Source organism: Sminthopsis crassicaudata, chromosome 1 (assembly GCF_048593235.1).
Source record: "Sminthopsis crassicaudata isolate SCR6 chromosome 1, ASM4859323v1, whole genome shotgun sequence".
Taxonomy (NCBI): Eukaryota; Metazoa; Chordata; class Mammalia; order Dasyuromorphia; family Dasyuridae; genus Sminthopsis; species Sminthopsis crassicaudata.
This window is the reverse complement of record NC_133617.1, coordinates 664,693,213-664,711,984: the sequence shown is the minus strand read 5'-3', so window position 1 is coordinate 664,711,984 and position 18,772 is coordinate 664,693,213. Positions and strand designations below refer to the sequence as shown.

The window sequence follows — 18,772 nt, the reverse complement described above, 5'->3', positions numbered from 1 at the left end:
TGATCTCAGACATATCATTTCCTAGCTGTGTGATCCTGGGCAAGTCACTTAACCCCAATTGCCTTAGGAAAAAAATAGTGTTAGTAGTAGTAATGGTAGTAGTAAGAGTGGTAGTAAGAGTGGTAATAATAGTAGATGTAATAGCAATATTACTACTAGTAGTAATAGTGGTAGGAGAGGTATCAATAGTGGTAGTAATAATGGTAATAGTAGTAGTGGTAGTAGTAATAGTAGTAGTGGTAGTAGTAATAGTAGTATAGGTAGAGATGTGGAAAGAGTTCTTTCAGACATGAGGGATGGTCTACATTAGTTCATTGAAGGGAGGAAACATTTTATTAAGTGCCTTTTTGTGCTAGCACTTTACAAATATCTGATTTGATCATCCCAACAAACCTGGGAAACAGGTAAGACAGACATTGGACCCTCATGATATTTGATTCTCATCTGGGAGTCAGGTGGTATTATTATACCCATTTTATAGATGAAGAAACTGAGGCAGACAGCAGTTAAATGACATGCCTGAAATCACAGAACAAAATCAGATTTAAACTCTACTTTCTACGCCAGTGAAATCAGGCTATCAAGGTACGTGGGAGCCAGATTATGGAAGAGTTTTTTAACTGCTCAGTTATGTATTTATATTTTATTCTAGAAATAGTGGGAAATTACTAGATATTTTTGAGGCTCCCCTATCCCAGTTCTACTGTGTACAAGGTGCTATGCTAGGGGCAGAGGCAAACTGCCTTCAAAGTCTTAGTTAAATCTGTGTGGGAATATGTTGAGCCAGCATATACCAGCTGAGAAAGCTGTTAAATTTTCATTGTAAACATTTACATATCCAAAGGTCAACAAATACTGCTAATTAGGGATTGATTTGTTGATTAATTGTCTGGACTTAAGAAAATGATGAAGAAAATGTTAACAATACAGATTAATGTATTCATCTTTTTTTTTTTTTTTTTTTTAACTGAGGCTGGGGTTAAGTGACTTGCCCAGGGTCACACAGCTAGGAAGTGTTAAGTGTCTGAGACCAGATTTGAACTTGGGTCCTCCTGAATTCAAGGCTGGTGCTCTATCCACTGTGCCACCTAGCTGCCCCAATGTATTAATCTTAAAACTCAAAAGTGGGCTGTGCTTTTTGGAGAACTGATTATTAAATATTTAGGAGTAAACCTCAAGACCTGTGTAATTAGAAACAGGATTTTAAGCAGCTAAGTAGTACAGTATACCAAGTGTAGAACTTGAAATTGGAATGAAATGAGCCCTAATCCCACCTCAGACACTCTGGATGCTTATTACTGAGTCTGATACTCACAATTGAACATGCTTCTCCCAATATGGTCTGACCGGGACAAAGACCAGCATCACCTCCATGGTCTGGGAAGCCATTTCCCGTTACAGACTAACATCTTAGTTTTCTTGGCTGCCAGATCACACTGTTGGTTCTTGTGGGCTTGACACCCCTTAAAGTTCCTCCATCTTTTCCAGATGACCAGCCATCTAGCTATGCCCTCTCCAGCTTTTATTGTAAAGTTGAGTTTTGAAAAATATTAAAGCTTAAATAATAACAAAGTTCATCTGGAAGAACAAAAGGTCAAGAATTTCAAGGGAACAAATGAAAAAAATGCAAATAAAGGTGGCCTAGCTGCACTAGATCTAAAACTATATTATAAAGCAGCAGTCATCAAAACCATTTGGTACTGGCTAAGAAATAAAAGTAATGGATAAATGCAATAGGTTAGATTCACAAAATCATTACAATAATCAATGACTGTAACAATCTAGTGTCTGATAAACCCAAAGTCTCCAGGAACTCATTATTTCACAAAAATTGCTGGGAAAATTGGAAAATAGTATGGGAGAAACTAGGCAATGACCAATACCTAACCTTATATCAAGATAAAATCAAAATGGGTTGATAAAGGTGATATTATAAGCAAATTAGGAGAGCAAGGGATAGTCTACCTCTCAGATCTGTGGAGAAGGAAGAACTAGAGAACATTATGAAATGCAAAATGGATAATCCTAATTATATTAAATTAAGTTTTTGAACAAAGTCAATATAGTCAAGATTAGAAGAAAAGCAGAAAACTAGGGAAAAAATTTACATTCAGGGGTTCTGATAAAGACCTCATTTCTAAAATATAGAGAATTGATTCAAATTTATAAGAATACAATCTATTCTCCATTTGATAAATAGTCAAAGGATATGAACAATTTTCAGATGAAGAAATTAAACCATTTCTCGTCATATGAAAAAATGGTCTAAATCACTATTGATTAGAGAAATGCAAATTAAGACAACTCTGAGGTACCACTACATACTTCTCAGACTGGCTAAAATGGCAGGAAAAGATAATAATAAATGTTGGAGGGGATGTGGGAAAACTGGGACACTAATATATTGTTGGTGGAGTTGTAAACTGATCCAACCATTCTGGAGAACAATTTAGAACTATGCCCAAAGAGTTATCAAACTGTGCATACCGTTTGACCTAGCAGTATTTCTACTGGGCCTATTTCCCAAAGAGATCTTGAAGGAAAGGGATCCACATGTGCAAAAATGCACGTGTCAGCCCTTTTTTGTAGTGGCAAAAAACTAGAAACTGAGTGGATGCCCATCAGTTGGAGAATGGCTGAACAAGTTTTGGTATATGAATGTTATGGAATATTATTGTTCTATAAGAAATAATCTGCAAGATGATTTCAGAGAGGCCTGGAGGGACTTACATGAACTGATGCTAAGTGAAATGAGCAGAACCAGAAGGTCATTGTGCACAGCAACAACAAGATTATACAATAATCGATTCTGATGGACAATCAACAATGAGATGATTCAGGCCAGTTCCAAGGGTCTTATGATGAAGAGAGCCATCTGCACCCAGAGAAAGAACTGTGGGAACTGAGTGTGGATCACAACATAGCATTTTCACTCTTATTGTTGTTATTTGCTTACTTTTGGGTTTTTTTCCTCATTTTTCCCCTTTTTTGATCTGATTTTTCTTGTACAGCATGATAATTGTAGAAATACATATAGAACTGCACATGTTTAACATTAAAAAGAAGAAAGAAAAGTGTTAGACTTCACCTTTGTTCCATCTGCCTCTTTTCATCCCAAATTTAATGGTCCTCCAGCCTTTTTACCTGCCCTGAAAGCCAGTCATACAGAGGGACTCCAGATCATCCCTTCCTTCTGGATTAAACCTGAGGTCCTTTCTCCCAGTTCTTTGCTCCCTTACCCCATTCTCCCCATTCCAGGAAATGAAGAGGCAAAAGACACTGTTATTCTCCCCAAGTTTAATCATGGCTATCTTCCTCTTCACTCTAGAGCCACACTCTCCATCCCCCTCTTCTTCAGAAGTTTCCTCAAGATAACCAATGGATCCAGGGGAACTTCTCTCTCTTGATAAGATGGTACTCTGACCCCTGATACCTCCCCCAGGGCCCCTCTTGGAGCCTTGCCTCCTGCTCCACAGACCCTGGGTGAATGTCTTCTAATGCGAACCTCTGGCTTGCCCACTCTCCAAAGCATTTACTTCCCTCTATCTCAACTACTTCCCTTCTTGGGCCTTAGCTATGAAGTCTCCCTTGGGGAGGGAATAACGTCCTCCCAGAAGCAGCAGGAATCAAGATGGGACAAGAAGTTGGAGAAAGGAGTACTTCCCAATTTAGCATGAGACTGAGGGAAGGACTGGAGAAAAATGAGGAGAGGGTCTTTCAGAAAAGATAGGGCAACAGTCCCAAATGGAGAGTGATCCAGGAGAAGTCCAGGAGAGGGGAGGCTGAGGACCTCATGTGTCTTGTAATCCACTTAGAGAACTTGCTGATGCTGATATAGACACTTGGTACCTCAGGTTGGGTACAGGTTTTCACCCAGCTCATCACCCCTGCCAGCATCCAGGTCTTCTCAGCTTCACAGACAAGGGGTGCCCCAGGATCACCCTTGGGAAAGAGAGAAGAATTAAGCAGGTGGAGATTCCAGAGCTAGCTGTGTCCTACATCCAGAACAATGGGATCATAACATCACCATTAGCGCCAGAGTAACAAGAAGATAGGGCCTCTACAAGGAGAGATGCTTAGGGGATTCGGCTTGGGTGACTACTCTCATTTGTCAGTTATCCATTCAAGGCAGCATATAACTGATGAAGGAACTAAAGACCTTAGAAGTCCTCTAGTATAATTTTTTTATTATATTATGTTATGTTACATTACATTACCTTACCTTACATTACATTATATTATATTATAATGCTATGTTATATTATAGTTGAGAAAACTCTGCCATCAGACCCAAGCAAATGGTAGAGATGAGATTTAAATGATAAAATCATGGATTTAAAACTGGGAGGGACCTTGGAAGTTCTAATCCCACCCGTCCATATTGCAAATGAGGAAGTCAAGGTCCAAAGTGGCCAACACAGAAAATCAATGACAGAGCCAATATTGGAACCCAAGTCTCCTTATTCCAAAATCACTTTCCACTATACTTCAACTGAGTAGGACCTTGTATCATAGAAAAACCCTATCTGGGGCAATGAGGTATGAACCCGAAAGTAGAATCATAGATTCTGAGGGGTGAAAGGTCCTGAGTGGTCACCTAATACATTACTAATTGACAGAGAACCTAGTATCTCCAAAGACCTTTCATCCTGTTTCTGAATAAGTCTATGATATTCTTCCTTATATGTCTATGTACAGGTCTTAATCCTGCTTCTGGAAGTCCACAATATGAATCTAAGACCTCTTTCACATGTGAAGTCTTCACATATTTTAAGACAATAATGCTATTCCTCTCCAGTCTTCTCTTCTTGAAGTTAAATAAATATCCCTACTTCCCTCACTAGTTCTTAATATTGCATGGCTTCATTTCCCCTCTCAATAGCCTGGCCCTCTTCTTTCTGCATTTTGTCTAGCTGGTCAGCCTCCATTTTAAACATGGTCTGAACAGAGCGAAGGACAGTGGGACTCTGCCCTTGTTTTGGACCCTAGGTACCTATTAATGCACCCTAAGATCACACTAGCATTTTTGGCTTCCATACCACACCATTGACCTGTACATGATTATAGACCTCAAGGACTTCCAAGATCTATTTTCCTGATCAAAACTATTTGTGCTATTAATTCATTGAACCCTAATACAGGATCTTTTGACTGTAAACCTACATGCTAGTTATTTCTCCCACCTCTGTGTAACCTGCAAGGTTGATGAGTTTTATTGTATAACACCAACCAAGTCTTTGATAAAATTATTCAAGAAAATAGTGCCTAGGATAGAGCTCTGGCTTCCCTCTTGTTTGACATCAATCCATTAATTGCTTCTCTTTGGATCCTTCCATTTAAACAATTCTAAACCCATTTAACTAAAAATTCATCTAGCTCTCTTCTCTCCATTTTACATAACCAGACAGAAAAAATTTCTCAAGAGTTGTTGGAGAATACTTCCCTGCAATCCAACTATATTCTAACATTCATAATCTAATGCAAGGTATGAATGAAGCTAGTGTAGCAGAATTTTTCTTAACCAACCCATTCTAGGTCCTAGGGATTAAGATTTTTTCCTTCTGTGCTCATCCCTTTAATAATGCCTTTTGTATTCTGGCTAGGGGGCAATGGGATTATCAGTATGCTGTCTAAGGGAGCCCTAAGAGCAAGGGCTCTGACGTTTGACTTCAGAACCTACAGTGAACTCACCTGGCACAGAGTTTCATTTTTTTGGCCTGTAGCACACACCACAGATCCCTTGGCAAAAGTCATGTATCGGAGAAAAGGGGGAATAATGTGGTAAAACTGGTCACACTTGTGGGGATCAACAATGAAGACCTTTGTCTCCTGGAACTGGGATGGTAACGGCTGACCTGGGAAGACAGTGTAATGGTGAGAAGGTAAATGCTTCCCTCCCCACCCCACCTTCAAGCCTTTAGGAATTCCTTTGCATTCATTCTTTCATGAAGTAAATGTAATGTCCTTCTCTAAAGTGTAAAGTTCCTTGGGAACTTCTTTACTTCTTGCAAAGTGTAAAGTTCTCTGGGAACTTTACTTCTTGGGAAGCTTCTGGGAGCAGCCTTAGTTTCAGTTCAATTCAATAATCACCCCAAATGTAGTCAGGAGCTAAAAGTTCAGATCCTTTACTGTCTCCTTCAAAATAGTCCGGTTAGCTTTCTTAGAGGCCTATCTCTCTCTTTGGTTCCGAGAGCCCTTGCCACTAATCCTCTGTCTCTTCCAGCTTCTGCCTCTAGTTCCCTCTGAATCCAAAGCCTCCAGCCAGCACAAAGATGGAAAATGTAATGAATCTGTCTCTGCCTCCAAGAGTGGGCTTGTGGGTCTGGCCCTAAGAGCTTCTTGCTTATATGCTGTACACTGAGTATACTCCAATCATTACATCACTAGGAAACCATTATTTATTGTAGGATTAAATCAATGCTAAATTAGATTTAACCATTGTCTCCTCAATTAGTACCTCCTCCGTAGTACCTTGTTTCAAGTTCTGGCCCATAGCATCTCCTTGTAGGATCAGATCAATCATACTGAACCATGCTAAATTATAACTGTTTATCAATTCCACTGTCTTAGTACCTTGTAAGAATCATAATAAGTAAATATTTGCAGAGCAGTCACTAATATTTGATAAATATTTGACTGCATCTTTCCTATTTCCTGATCCCTCAGGAGATCAGGCAATTTGAGTTCAAGACCCGATTTAGCACCAACTAGCTATATGATTGACTCCTCTCTGGGCCTCAGTTTCTCCACACATAAAATGAGAAGATTAATTGATTGCATGATCTCTAGGGTAGTTCCATTTTCTGGCATCTGTGTTCTATGATTTTGTGCTGAACTGACAGCAAATGGGAAACTAAGCAGGGACTGATGATGTGAGAGGGGTTGATTGAGAATTCCTCCAATTTTTGTAGTTAGAGGAAGGTTTTCTCTTGGAAAAAAAATTGATATTGGCAGAATTAATTTTGTTTGATTATATATAATTGTTATAAGCTTTTTCTTTTCTTCTCTACTATCCCAAAGGAGGTGGTATGGGAAGTATTTAAAATGAAATTTAATTTTTTAAAGAGGAAAATAAAAAGATAATGTAACTTGAGTGAGATATGGGGAAAAATGACAAGTGGCTGAAGCTTCGGCCTAATTTCATTCTAAAAGACACAAAGCAAGTTGGTATCTAGGGAAGGAGCTGTCAGGTCTCCCCCCAAAAAGGGCTGGAGGGGAGGTAGACAAAGACCTTTCTACAAATCAAACTTTCTACACTGGTGGCTCAGATATGAAGTAGAAGAGGGAAAGGGGCTCCTATGAATGACTAGGACCCTGCCCCAGCCTAAGATGAAATTCATTCTTTTAAAAGAATAGGAGTTAAAAATACAAGCTCACATTTCTGCCATTTATCACTGTTTACAAAATGCTTTTTCTGCCTCCATCACCTAAGGTGGATAATGTAAAAACAAGTCTTCAATGCTTGGAATTATCCATGATCTCACTGATGGTGGAATTCCCTCCAGTGGTTACAGAGCCTAACCTAGACGTGTCCTCTCATTCTGGGCAATATCCTCTCCTAAATCCTCCAAGGGGGCAGCAGGAGGGGATAGTCTACCCACTGTGTTGGGGGAGGGATGGAGGAAGGTTTTCTCTACTTCTCTTGAAACTATATAGATGGTCACGGAGCCTAAACGTTCTCATCCAATGGATAACCCTCTCACTTTACAAAAGGTAAATAAAAACAAATAAACAAATAAAAAGACATATAAATAAATAAATAGAACCCCTCCCAAAACAATTTCATTGATTTGCTCAAGATTACACAGCAAATAAGAGTCTGAGGCAGAACTCAAAACCAGGTATCCCTAATTCCCCAATTCATAGGAGATCTCTACCCACCTTTATCACCTTTCACTCTTTTTCTCATTTCACCCCATCCAGTCACCCAGCACTGGGTCCCAATCTTCAACTCATACAAAGGGGTAGGTAGACAGACAGGCTGGATGGATCTGGTGAAGGTCACAGGGATACTCAGCCGGAGGAGGGCAATGTCACTGCTTATCAAGATCCAGCTCCTGTACTTTGGATGAAGGAGGATGTCCAGGACAGGGATTACTTGGGAAGTGTTGGAGTTATTAGAATAGAGATTCATGCCCCCCATCATAACGGAGTATTCCAAATCGCTGTAAGAAAAAAGACAGGGAAATGTACCCTGACTCTGGGATTGGCCAAATACGTGGAGTGCCCACTCACTGTGCCAGCGTTTCAGAAGAGATTGCCAGGTGGGAGGAGGAAGCAAACTGCAGGAGAGAGACAGAGGTAGCAATGAGAATGGACAGGAGGGGCTGGGCTGACTAAAATGCCCTGGGTCTTGTGGGTGCTCTCTGTTCCCCACCTCTCCCTGCAGTCCCTATATTGCAGCCTCAGTCCTGGCAGGAAGCTTTCCCAGAGGTAATGAAGTTACTCCTTACATTGTTTCACAGCAATAAGGGATAAAGTATCTTCTCCCATGATACCTGGCCCCTTTCTACTCAGCATTTTGCTCAGCATCTACTTATATGCATTTTGCATAGCCACAATTGGACTGAAATCTCTCTATAAGTCAGGACCAGATCTTTTTCTCCCAAAGAACAGACACAATTCAGGATTTATGGAAGTCCCATCTAATGTGTGCATGTCTAAGGTCTCCCATCAACAATTTAAGTACTTCCCCAGCCTGAGGTTCAGGCACAGAACTTTAACTAGGAATTTTTTGCATCTAGGGTAACTTAGCCTCAGCTGAGCAAAGCAGGTGGGGATGGGGGTAGTGAGAGTGTTTCGGCAACAGCAAAGGGCTGCCACTGGGAAAGAAGGAGGGAGAGAGACAGGGATAGAGAGAGAGACAGAGACAGAGAGAGACAGAGATAGAGAGACAGAGAATTAATAACTTTTGGGTAGCTTCCAGTTTTAACACATTATTCTGGCAAAGTTCATGTTCAATTTTATTATTTCTACCCCACTGAAAGATTGTGCCCTAGAGCAAAGCCTTGATTGTCTGACATAAATTACAATGTTGATCAGGTGACTCACCTATCAATGCAGCTGGCAGCTGTCACTACCCATTCTTTGGCCAGGAGGACCCCTCCACACACATGGTGTTGATTCTGTTGCAGGCTTACTTGCCATGGCCACTTGTACTCCATAGAATCTTGCATATTTGTGGTGTTCAACCAATTAGGATGGTCACAATCTAAGGGAGAAGGGGAAAGGGAAGGGAAAAGGGAAAAGGAAAGGGGAAGGGGAAGGAAAAGAGAAAACAAAGAGGAAAGGGAAGGGAAGGGGAGGAGGAGTGGAAGGAAAAGGAAAAGGAAAAGAAAAAGAGGAAGAAGAGAAAGAGGAAGGGAAAAGGAAAGAGGAAGGGGAAGAAAGGAGAGAAGGACAGAAGGAAGGAAAAGAGAAGAGAGGAAGGAAAGGAAAAAGTAGAAAAAAGAGAAAAAGAAAGGGAAAGGAGGTAAAGTAAGAAGGGAAGAAAATTAGTGGGATAGAGAGGAAGAAAGAAAAAAGGAGAGAGAAAGATGAGGAAAAAAAAAGAATTGGTAAGAGAGGAAGAGAGAAAAAAAAGAGAGAGGAAGAGAGTCGGAATCAGAGAGAAAATGTCAAAGGTTGAGGACCCCAGAACATAGTTCTTAAGGCTAAAGGGGCTACTTGTCATTTCTAGGTCACTTTCAGGGTACCAGAAGGGACTTTGGGAAGAGTGTCAATCTTCAAATGCATTAAAAGAAGGACCATGGTCTGAGGGGCTGGCAGTTGTGATCAAAGGACTGAATCAGTTATGGAGCAAGGGTGCCAACCTGCACCAGGGCAGTTTGTGACCTGGTGTGGATAAGTCTGTGGGGAGCTCGAGAAGTGTGTGTAGAGGAACAGAGTGGAAGGGAGGGCTTGGGACGAACTTGGGAGACAGGGGACCTTGGGCAAGGCTGAGCTCAGCAGGTCCCTTCTGTGCCTTGGGTCATGTGAGGGAATCTGTGTCCTGGTGTCCCCCACCCTATTCCCAGCCCGTTATGGAGACCATCATCAAAAAGAGAATTAAGAATGGCCTGAGCTTTCCTAATTCAGTCCAGGAAGGGTGGGCCAGTGGGATACAGGGGGACTCCCTCTAACGAGTTACCCAGGCTAGAGCCTTTGACTTCCCCCGACCCTCTGCTCATGTATCCAATCTGTTGTCAAATCCTACAACAGCTCTTTTATCTGTCCCTTTCTCGGTTCCTTACTATTTTCCCTATTAAATGAAATATTTGTAAAGTGCTCAGCACAGTGCTTAGCACATGGATGACACTTAATGTCTCTTCTCTTCCCTCCCTTATTTCTTTCTCCCTTGGACTATTGTAAGTTTTCTAATTGGTCTCCCTACCTCAAATCTTTCTCCTCTTCAATCTGTACAGCTACCAAAGTTATCTCCATCAAGGGCAGGTCTGACCATGTTACTCCACTATTCAATAAACTCTAGTGGCTCCCTATTATTTCTAGGATCAAATATAGATTCCTATCTTGTTCTTGAAGTCCTTCATTACCTGCCTCTAAGCTACCTTTCCATCCTTATCATATACATTATTTCTTTTCACTCACTTTATGATTTAAACAAAATAGCTTTTTTTTCTTCTCTTTCCTTCCTTCCTCCCTTCTTTCTTTCTTTCCTCTCTCTTTCCTCCCTCTTTTCTTTCTTACTTTTTTCTTCCTTCCTCCCTCTCCCTGCCTTCCCTCTTTCTTTCTCTTTCTTTCTCTCTTTCTTTCTTTCTTTCTTTCTTTCTCTCTCTCTCTCTTTCTTTCTTTCTTTCTTTCTTTCTCTTTCTTTCTTTCTTTCTTTCTTTCTTTCTTTCTTTCTTTCTTTCTTTCTTTCTTTCTTTCTTTCTTTCTTTCTTTCTTTCTTTCTTTCTTTCTTTTTCTTTCTTTCTTTCTTTCTCTTTTCTTTTTATTTTTTCTTTCTCTCTCTCTCCCTCCCTCTCTCTTTCCCTTCTTCTGCTTCTCTCTCCCTTTCTCATTTCTCCTTTCTCTCTCTCTCTCCTCATACACAGAACTAACTCCATCTTACCTTTGACACTTGCCTGGAATTCCCTCCTGTATAATGGGGTTCTGGTAAGCATGCTTAATATGTTTGGCTGGTGTAATTTATTTTTGTTGTTATTGTGTTTCTGGGTGCTAGATCTCTTGTTCTGTCTTCTTCTATTTGGGCTACACAAAAGCTAGACTTCTATATCCTCCATCACTAAGACAGATTCCACAGTTTGTGTCCCTGAGATCCCTTACCCCCAGACTCACACTTTCCTTGGATTTTTCCAAGTGCAACCCCAATGGAGTCCCTGCCCTACCACCCCAATAGGACAACTTGGCTCTCCCAAATCCTGGGCCCCTCCCAGAAATGGAAACACATATTCCTGGACATAGTCTGGACATCTGTATTCCAATTCCAGTCAGATAATTCCTACCTACCTGGTCTTTGGATAGCCAAGGAACCTGCAGGGTAGGGACAAAGAAAAACAAAGATGAGAGGTGAGGCAATTGGAAGAAGTGAGATGACCAGCATGGGGTGAGATAGAAGTAGGGATGAGATAAAAAGAAAGAAAATACAGTAACTGAAGGGACTTGTCCTGTCTTTTATCCTCAGATTTGACCATGACATCAGGGAGGTGACATCGTGACCTACAAGTAACTTGGAGTTAAGTAACTGGAGAGGGGGCTGGGCAAGGTCACCTGTTTCACTTTCCCCTCCGGAGCCATCAGGGCCCAGAGGCCGCAGGACGAAGGGAGAGGGCCCTGGATGCAGTGGGAGACCTCGGCCTTTTTAAGTAAGCTAAGGTCTTCAACAGACCTCAGTGAGACAGAAGGAACTGCTCAATCAGTGATTAATTTGAGGTAAGAAATGAGGCAGAAATGGCTTGTATTACCTAGTCAAAAAAAATATCCATTTTGGGAGGGGTAGACCCTCAGAGTTTCTGGTCAAAATGGGAATAATTGTTATTTACATTCACTCTCAGCCAATAAGGGTCCAAACAGTTACCAAGTAGAGCTAGGCCTGGAATCCTCCGTTGGCTAATCAGTGAGAGCCAGTGATTTGGATTTAAGGCATGATCTTTGTTATAAATCTTAATATATCTTGCAAAGTTTCACCATAAAGAAAAAAAAAATTATATTCTTTTGGGCAGAATTCCTGCAGTAAGAATATGATATCCTATATGGAAATGAAGGAGATAAGAGAGAAAGTGTAAGATAACAAGAAACGAGGAGAAAATAAGAAAGAAATTCTACAATTGAATGGATGTGAAATTACTGGGAAGGCATAAGATAATAGGGAAAAGGTTGGATTTCAAGAATAACAGAAAGGAAGTTAAAAGGAGGGAACAGAAATTAAGAAAGGGTCCAATAAAAGAGAGGGATAAAGAGAGGAGATAATGAGCATGTGAAATAGCTCAGAAGGAGACAAGAAGAGGGAGATAACATAGAAGTTGAAATAATATGGAGCAGAGAGGAAAACTATCTAGGTGAGACCTCATTGGAGAATGAGATGTCCAAGGACAGAAATAGCAGAAAAGGTAAGAGTATAGGAAAGGTAAGATATAACCCATATATAATATATACTTGTGCATATTACATACTAGCATATACAAATATAATATATACTTGTGCATATTATATACTAGCATATACAAATATAATATATACATGTGCATATTATATACTAGTATATACAAAAATATAATACATACTTGTGCATATTATATACTAGCATATACAAATATAATATATACTTGTGCATATTATATACTAGCATAGACAAATATATTATATACATATACTAGTATATAAAAAATATATATTATATACTAGCATAGACAAATATATTATATACATATACTAGTATATAAAAAATATATATTATATACTAGCATAGATAAATATATTATATACATATACTAGTATATACAAAAATATATTATATACTAGCATAGACAAATATATTATATACAAATACTAGTATATACAAAAATATAATACATACTCGTGCATATTATATACTAGTATATACAAAAATATATTACATACTAGCATAGACAAATATATTATATCCATATACTAGTATATACAAAAATATATTATATACTAGCATGGACAAATATATTATATCCATATACTAGTATATATATATATATATATATATATATTATATCCATATACTAGTATATATATTTTACAACCTCAGTTCTCACTTAGTAATCCTAACAATAATACATACTTGTGCATATTATATACTAGTAAATACAAAAATATAATACATACTTGTGCATATTATATAGTAGTATATACAAAAATATAATATATACTTGTGCATATTATATACTATCATAGACAAATATATTATATCCATATACTAGTATACACAAAAATATAATACATACTTGTGCATATTATATACTAGTATATACAAAAATATAATATATACTTGTGCATATTATATACCAGTATATACAAAAATATAATACATACTTGTGCATATTATATACTAGTATATACAAATATAATATATACTTGTGCATATTATATACTATCATAGACAAATATATTATATCCATATACTAGTATACACAAAAATATAATACATACTTGTGCATATTATATACTAGTATATACAAAAATATAATATATACTTGTGCATATTATATACTAGTATATACAAAAATATAATACATACTTGTGCATATTATATACTAGTATATACAAATATAATATATACTTGTGCATATTATATACTAGTATATACAAAAATATAATATATACTTGTGCATATTATATACTAGTATATACAAAAATATAATACATAATTGTACATATTATATACTAGTATATACAAATATAATATATACTTGTGCATATTATATATTAGTATATACAAAAATATAATATATACTTGTGCATATTATATACTAGTATATACAAAAATATAATATATACTTGTGCATATTATATACTAGCATATACAAAAATATAATATATACTTGTGCATATTATATACTAGTATATACAAAAATATAATATATACTTGTGCATATTATATACTAGTATATACAAAAATATATTATATACTTGTGCATATTATATACTAGTATATACAAAAATATAATATATACTTGTGCATATTATATACTAGTATATACAAAAATATAATACATACTTGTGCATATTATATACTAGTATATACAAAAATATAATATATACTTGTGCATATTATATACTAGTATATATAAAAATATATTATATACTAGCATAGACAAATATATAATATACATATACTAATATATACAAAAATATATTATATACTAGCATAGACAAATATATTATATACATATACTAGTATATAAAAATATATATTATATACTAGCATAGATAAATATATTATATACATATACTAGTATATACAAAAATATATTATATACTAGCATAGACAAATATATTATATACATATACTAGTATATACAAAAATATAATACATACTCGTGCATATTATATACTAGTATATACAAAAATATAATACATACTTGTGCATATTATATACTAGTATATACAAAAATATATTATATACTAGCATAGACAAATATATTATATACATATACTAGTATATACAAAAATATATTATATACTAGCATAGACAAATATATTATATATATATACTAGTATATACAAAAATAGATTATATACTAGCATAGACAAATATATTATATACATATACTAGTATATACAAAAATATAATACATACTTGTGCATATTATATACTAGCATATACAAAAATATATTATATACTAGCATAGACAAATATATTATATCCATATACTAGTATATACAAAAATATATTATATACTATCATGGACAAATATATTATATCCATATACTAGTATATACAAAAATATAATACATACTTGTGCATATTATATACTAGTATATACAAAAATATAATATATACTTGTGCATATTATATACTAGTATATACAAAAATATAATATATACTTGTGCATATTATATACTAGTATATACAAAAATATAATATATACTTGTGCATATTATATACTAGTATATACAAAAATATAATATATACTTGTGCATATTATATACTAGTATATACAAAAATATAATATATACTTGTGCATATTATATACTAGTATATACAAAAATATAATATATACTTGTGCATATTATATACTAGTATATACAAAAATATAATATATACTTGTGCATATTATATACTAGTATATACAAAAATATAATATATACTTGTGCATATTATATAGTAGTATATACAAAAATATAATACATACTTGTGCATATTATATACTAGTATATACAAAAATATAATATATACTTGTGCATATTATATACTAGTATATACAAAAATATAATATATACTTGTGCATATTATATACTAGTATATACAAAAATATAATATATACTTGTGCATATTATATACTAGTATATACAAAAATATAATACATACTTGTGCATATTATATACTAGTATATACAAAAATATATTATATACTTGTGCATATTATATACTAGTATATACAAAAATATAATATATACTTGTGCATATTATATACTAGTATATACAAAAATATAATACATACTTGTGCATATTATATACTAGTATATACAAAAATATAATACATACTTGTGCATATTATATACTAGTATATACAAAAATATAATACATACTTGTGCATATTATATACTAGTATATACAAAAATATAATATATACTTGTGCATATTATATACTAGTATATACAAAAATATAATATATACTTGTGCATATTATATACTAGTATATACAAAAATATAATACATACTTGTGCATATTATATACTAGTATATACAAAAATATATTATATACTTGTGCATATTATATAGTAGTATATACAAAAATATAATACATACTTGTGCATATTATATACTAGTATATACAAAAATATAATATATACTTGTGCATATTATATACTAGTATATACAAAAATATAATATATACTTGTGCATATTATATACTAGTATATACAAAAATATAATATATACTTGTGCATATTATATACTAGTATATACAAAAATATAATATATACTTGTGCATATTATATACTAGTATATATAAAAATATATTATATACTAGCATAGACAAATATATAATATACATATACTAGTATATACAAAAATATATTATATACTAGCATAGACAAATATATAATATACATATACTAGTATATACAAAAATATATTATATACTTGTGCATATTATATAGTAGTATATACAAAAATATAATACATACTTGTGCATATTATATACTAGTATATACAAAAATATAATATATACTTGTGCATATTATATACTAGTATATACAAAAATATAATATATACTTGTGCATATTATATACTAGTATATACAAAAATATAATATATACTTGTGCATATTATATACTAGTATATACAAAAATATAATATATACTTGTGCATATTATATACTAGTATATATAAAAATATATTATATACTAGCATAGACAAATATATAATATACATATACTAGTATATACAAAAATATATTATATACTAGCATAGACAAATATATTATATACATATACTAGTATATACAAAAATATAATACATACTCATGCATATTATATACTAGTATATACAAAAATATATTATATACTAGCATAGACAAATATATAATATACATATACTAGTATATACAAAAATATATTATATACTTGTGCATATTATATACTAGTATATACAAAAATATAATACATACTTGTGCATATTATATACTAGTATATACAAAAATATAATACATACTTGTGCATATTATATACTAGTATATACAAAAATATAATACATACTCATGCATATTATATACTAGTATATACAAAAATATATTATATACTAGCATAGACAAATATATAATATACATATACTAGTATATACAAAAATATATTATATACTAGCATAGACAAATATATTATATACATATACTAGTATATACAAAAATATAATACATACTTGTGCATATTATATACTAGTATATACAAAAATATATACTAGCATAGACAAATATATAATATACATATACTAGTATATACAAAAATATAATATATACTTGTGCATATTATATACTAGTATATACAAAAATATAATACATACTTGTGCATATTATATACTAGTATATACAAAAATATAATACATACTTGTGCATATTATATACTAGTATATACAAAAATATAATACATACTTGTGCATATTATATACTAGTATATACAAAAATATAATACATACTCATGCATATTATATACTAGTATATACAAAAATATATTATATACTAGCATAGACAAATATATAATATACATATACTAGTATATACAAAAATATATTATATACTAGCATAGACAAATATATTATATACATATACTAGTATATACAAAAATATAATACATACTTGTGCATATTATATACTAGTATATACAAAAATATATACTAGCATAGACAAATATATAATATACATATACTAGTATATACAAAAATATATTATATACTAGCATGGACAAATATATAATATACATATACTAGTATATACAAAAATATGATATATACTTGTGCATATTATATATTAGCATATACAAATATATTATATACGTATATCAGTATGTACAAAAATATAGTATATACTTGTGTATATTATATAATATATAATATTAAGAAGGAAATTTAGTCCATACATCCTGATTTTATTGTACACATGTATCCCGTAATAGGTATTACATAATAAGAAAATTATATTTTACATAATAGGGAATAATACAAGAGCAGTACAGGATAGCAGACGTAGGGATGGTAGTAAAGTTGGGGTAAAAGTATTAAGGCTCACAGCCTGGGTGCGTTCGTTGGGAAAGGGGCCATGAAGCCCATGAAGATGAGAAGGTCAGGGAAAGGTAAGGAAGGAGAGAGGCTGAGCATTAAATTAGAGCGAAGGTGTGTAAGCATAGGATATAAAGAAGGCTAGATGAAGTGTCCAAGGGGTCGAGATCACAGGGAGGGGGAGGGGCGTGAGGCTGGGAACGAGGGAGAACCGGAAGGATGGATTGCGGGTGACTGAAACAGTAGGCGGCAACCGGAAGGAGAGATTAGGAGAAGTGAGGGAGGTGAGTTTTAAGAAGGGAAAGTGAAGGAGAGCAGAGAGGCCTGGGAGAGAGGGGGAAGGGAAAGAGCTGGGGTGACGTGTAGGCTGGCGGAGGGGGTAAGGAAGGAGAAGGGCTGGGGCGGGGCACGTCAGGAGGTTACGGGGAAGAGGGGAGGTAGCAGAAGGTTTGGGAGGAGGCGGGAAGCCCACCGCAAGTGGGCGGCGGCAGCAGCAGCAGCAGCAGCAGCAGCAGCAGGCACAGCATTACACCCGGAGAGACTTCGAGCCCCAGGCGGGTTCCCCAGGGCCCCAGCCTTCAGGGAGCGGGGGAGGTCCTGCAGGGGGCGCTGCCGTGCTCTCCCTGTAGGGGCTGCCTCAAGCCTCCTTACTTCCGCCTTCAGGCTGTGGGACTGGGTGAGCAGATAGGGGGCGCCAGTGGGGGGTGGTCTTGTTTGCAATAATAACTCCCCGCTGACCGGACTGTACTCTTTGCAGGCAACAGGAGTCAGTTAGAGTCTTAGGATTCGGGGTTGCCAGACCACCGGCTCTTATTATTTTTTCAATTAGTTTGTTTAATTATAACACACATTGTTTTATGAATCATGTTGG

General features: G+C 34.8%; 1 protein-coding gene across 7 annotated transcripts; it reads right to left on the bottom strand.

Annotated features, from left to right (window-relative positions):
• Nucleotides 1–3,279: 3,279 nt before the first annotated feature.
• Nucleotides 3,280–18,476, bottom strand: LOC141539193 (serine protease 45-like). Of its 7 annotated transcripts, none has more exons than XM_074261614.1 (6): nucleotides 18,374–18,476; nucleotides 11,449–11,472; nucleotides 9,052–9,211; nucleotides 7,882–8,165; nucleotides 5,692–5,855; nucleotides 3,280–3,942 (listed from the first exon to the last, which is right to left on the bottom strand). In XM_074261614.1, exons 1-6 carry the CDS (start codon nucleotides 18,426–18,428, stop codon nucleotides 3,718–3,720), a joined length of 912 nt encoding a protein of 303 aa, XP_074117715.1. In that variant the 5' UTR covers nucleotides 18,429–18,476; the 3' UTR covers nucleotides 3,280–3,717. The 7 variants fall into 7 exon arrangements, with proteins under 7 accessions (XP_074117715.1, XP_074118071.1, XP_074117980.1 ...); XM_074261970.1 differs by lacking the exon at nucleotides 18,374–18,476 and adding an exon at nucleotides 11,710–12,034; XM_074261879.1 differs by lacking the exon at nucleotides 18,374–18,476 and adding an exon at nucleotides 11,904–12,034.
• Nucleotides 18,477–18,772: the final 296 nt, after the last annotated feature.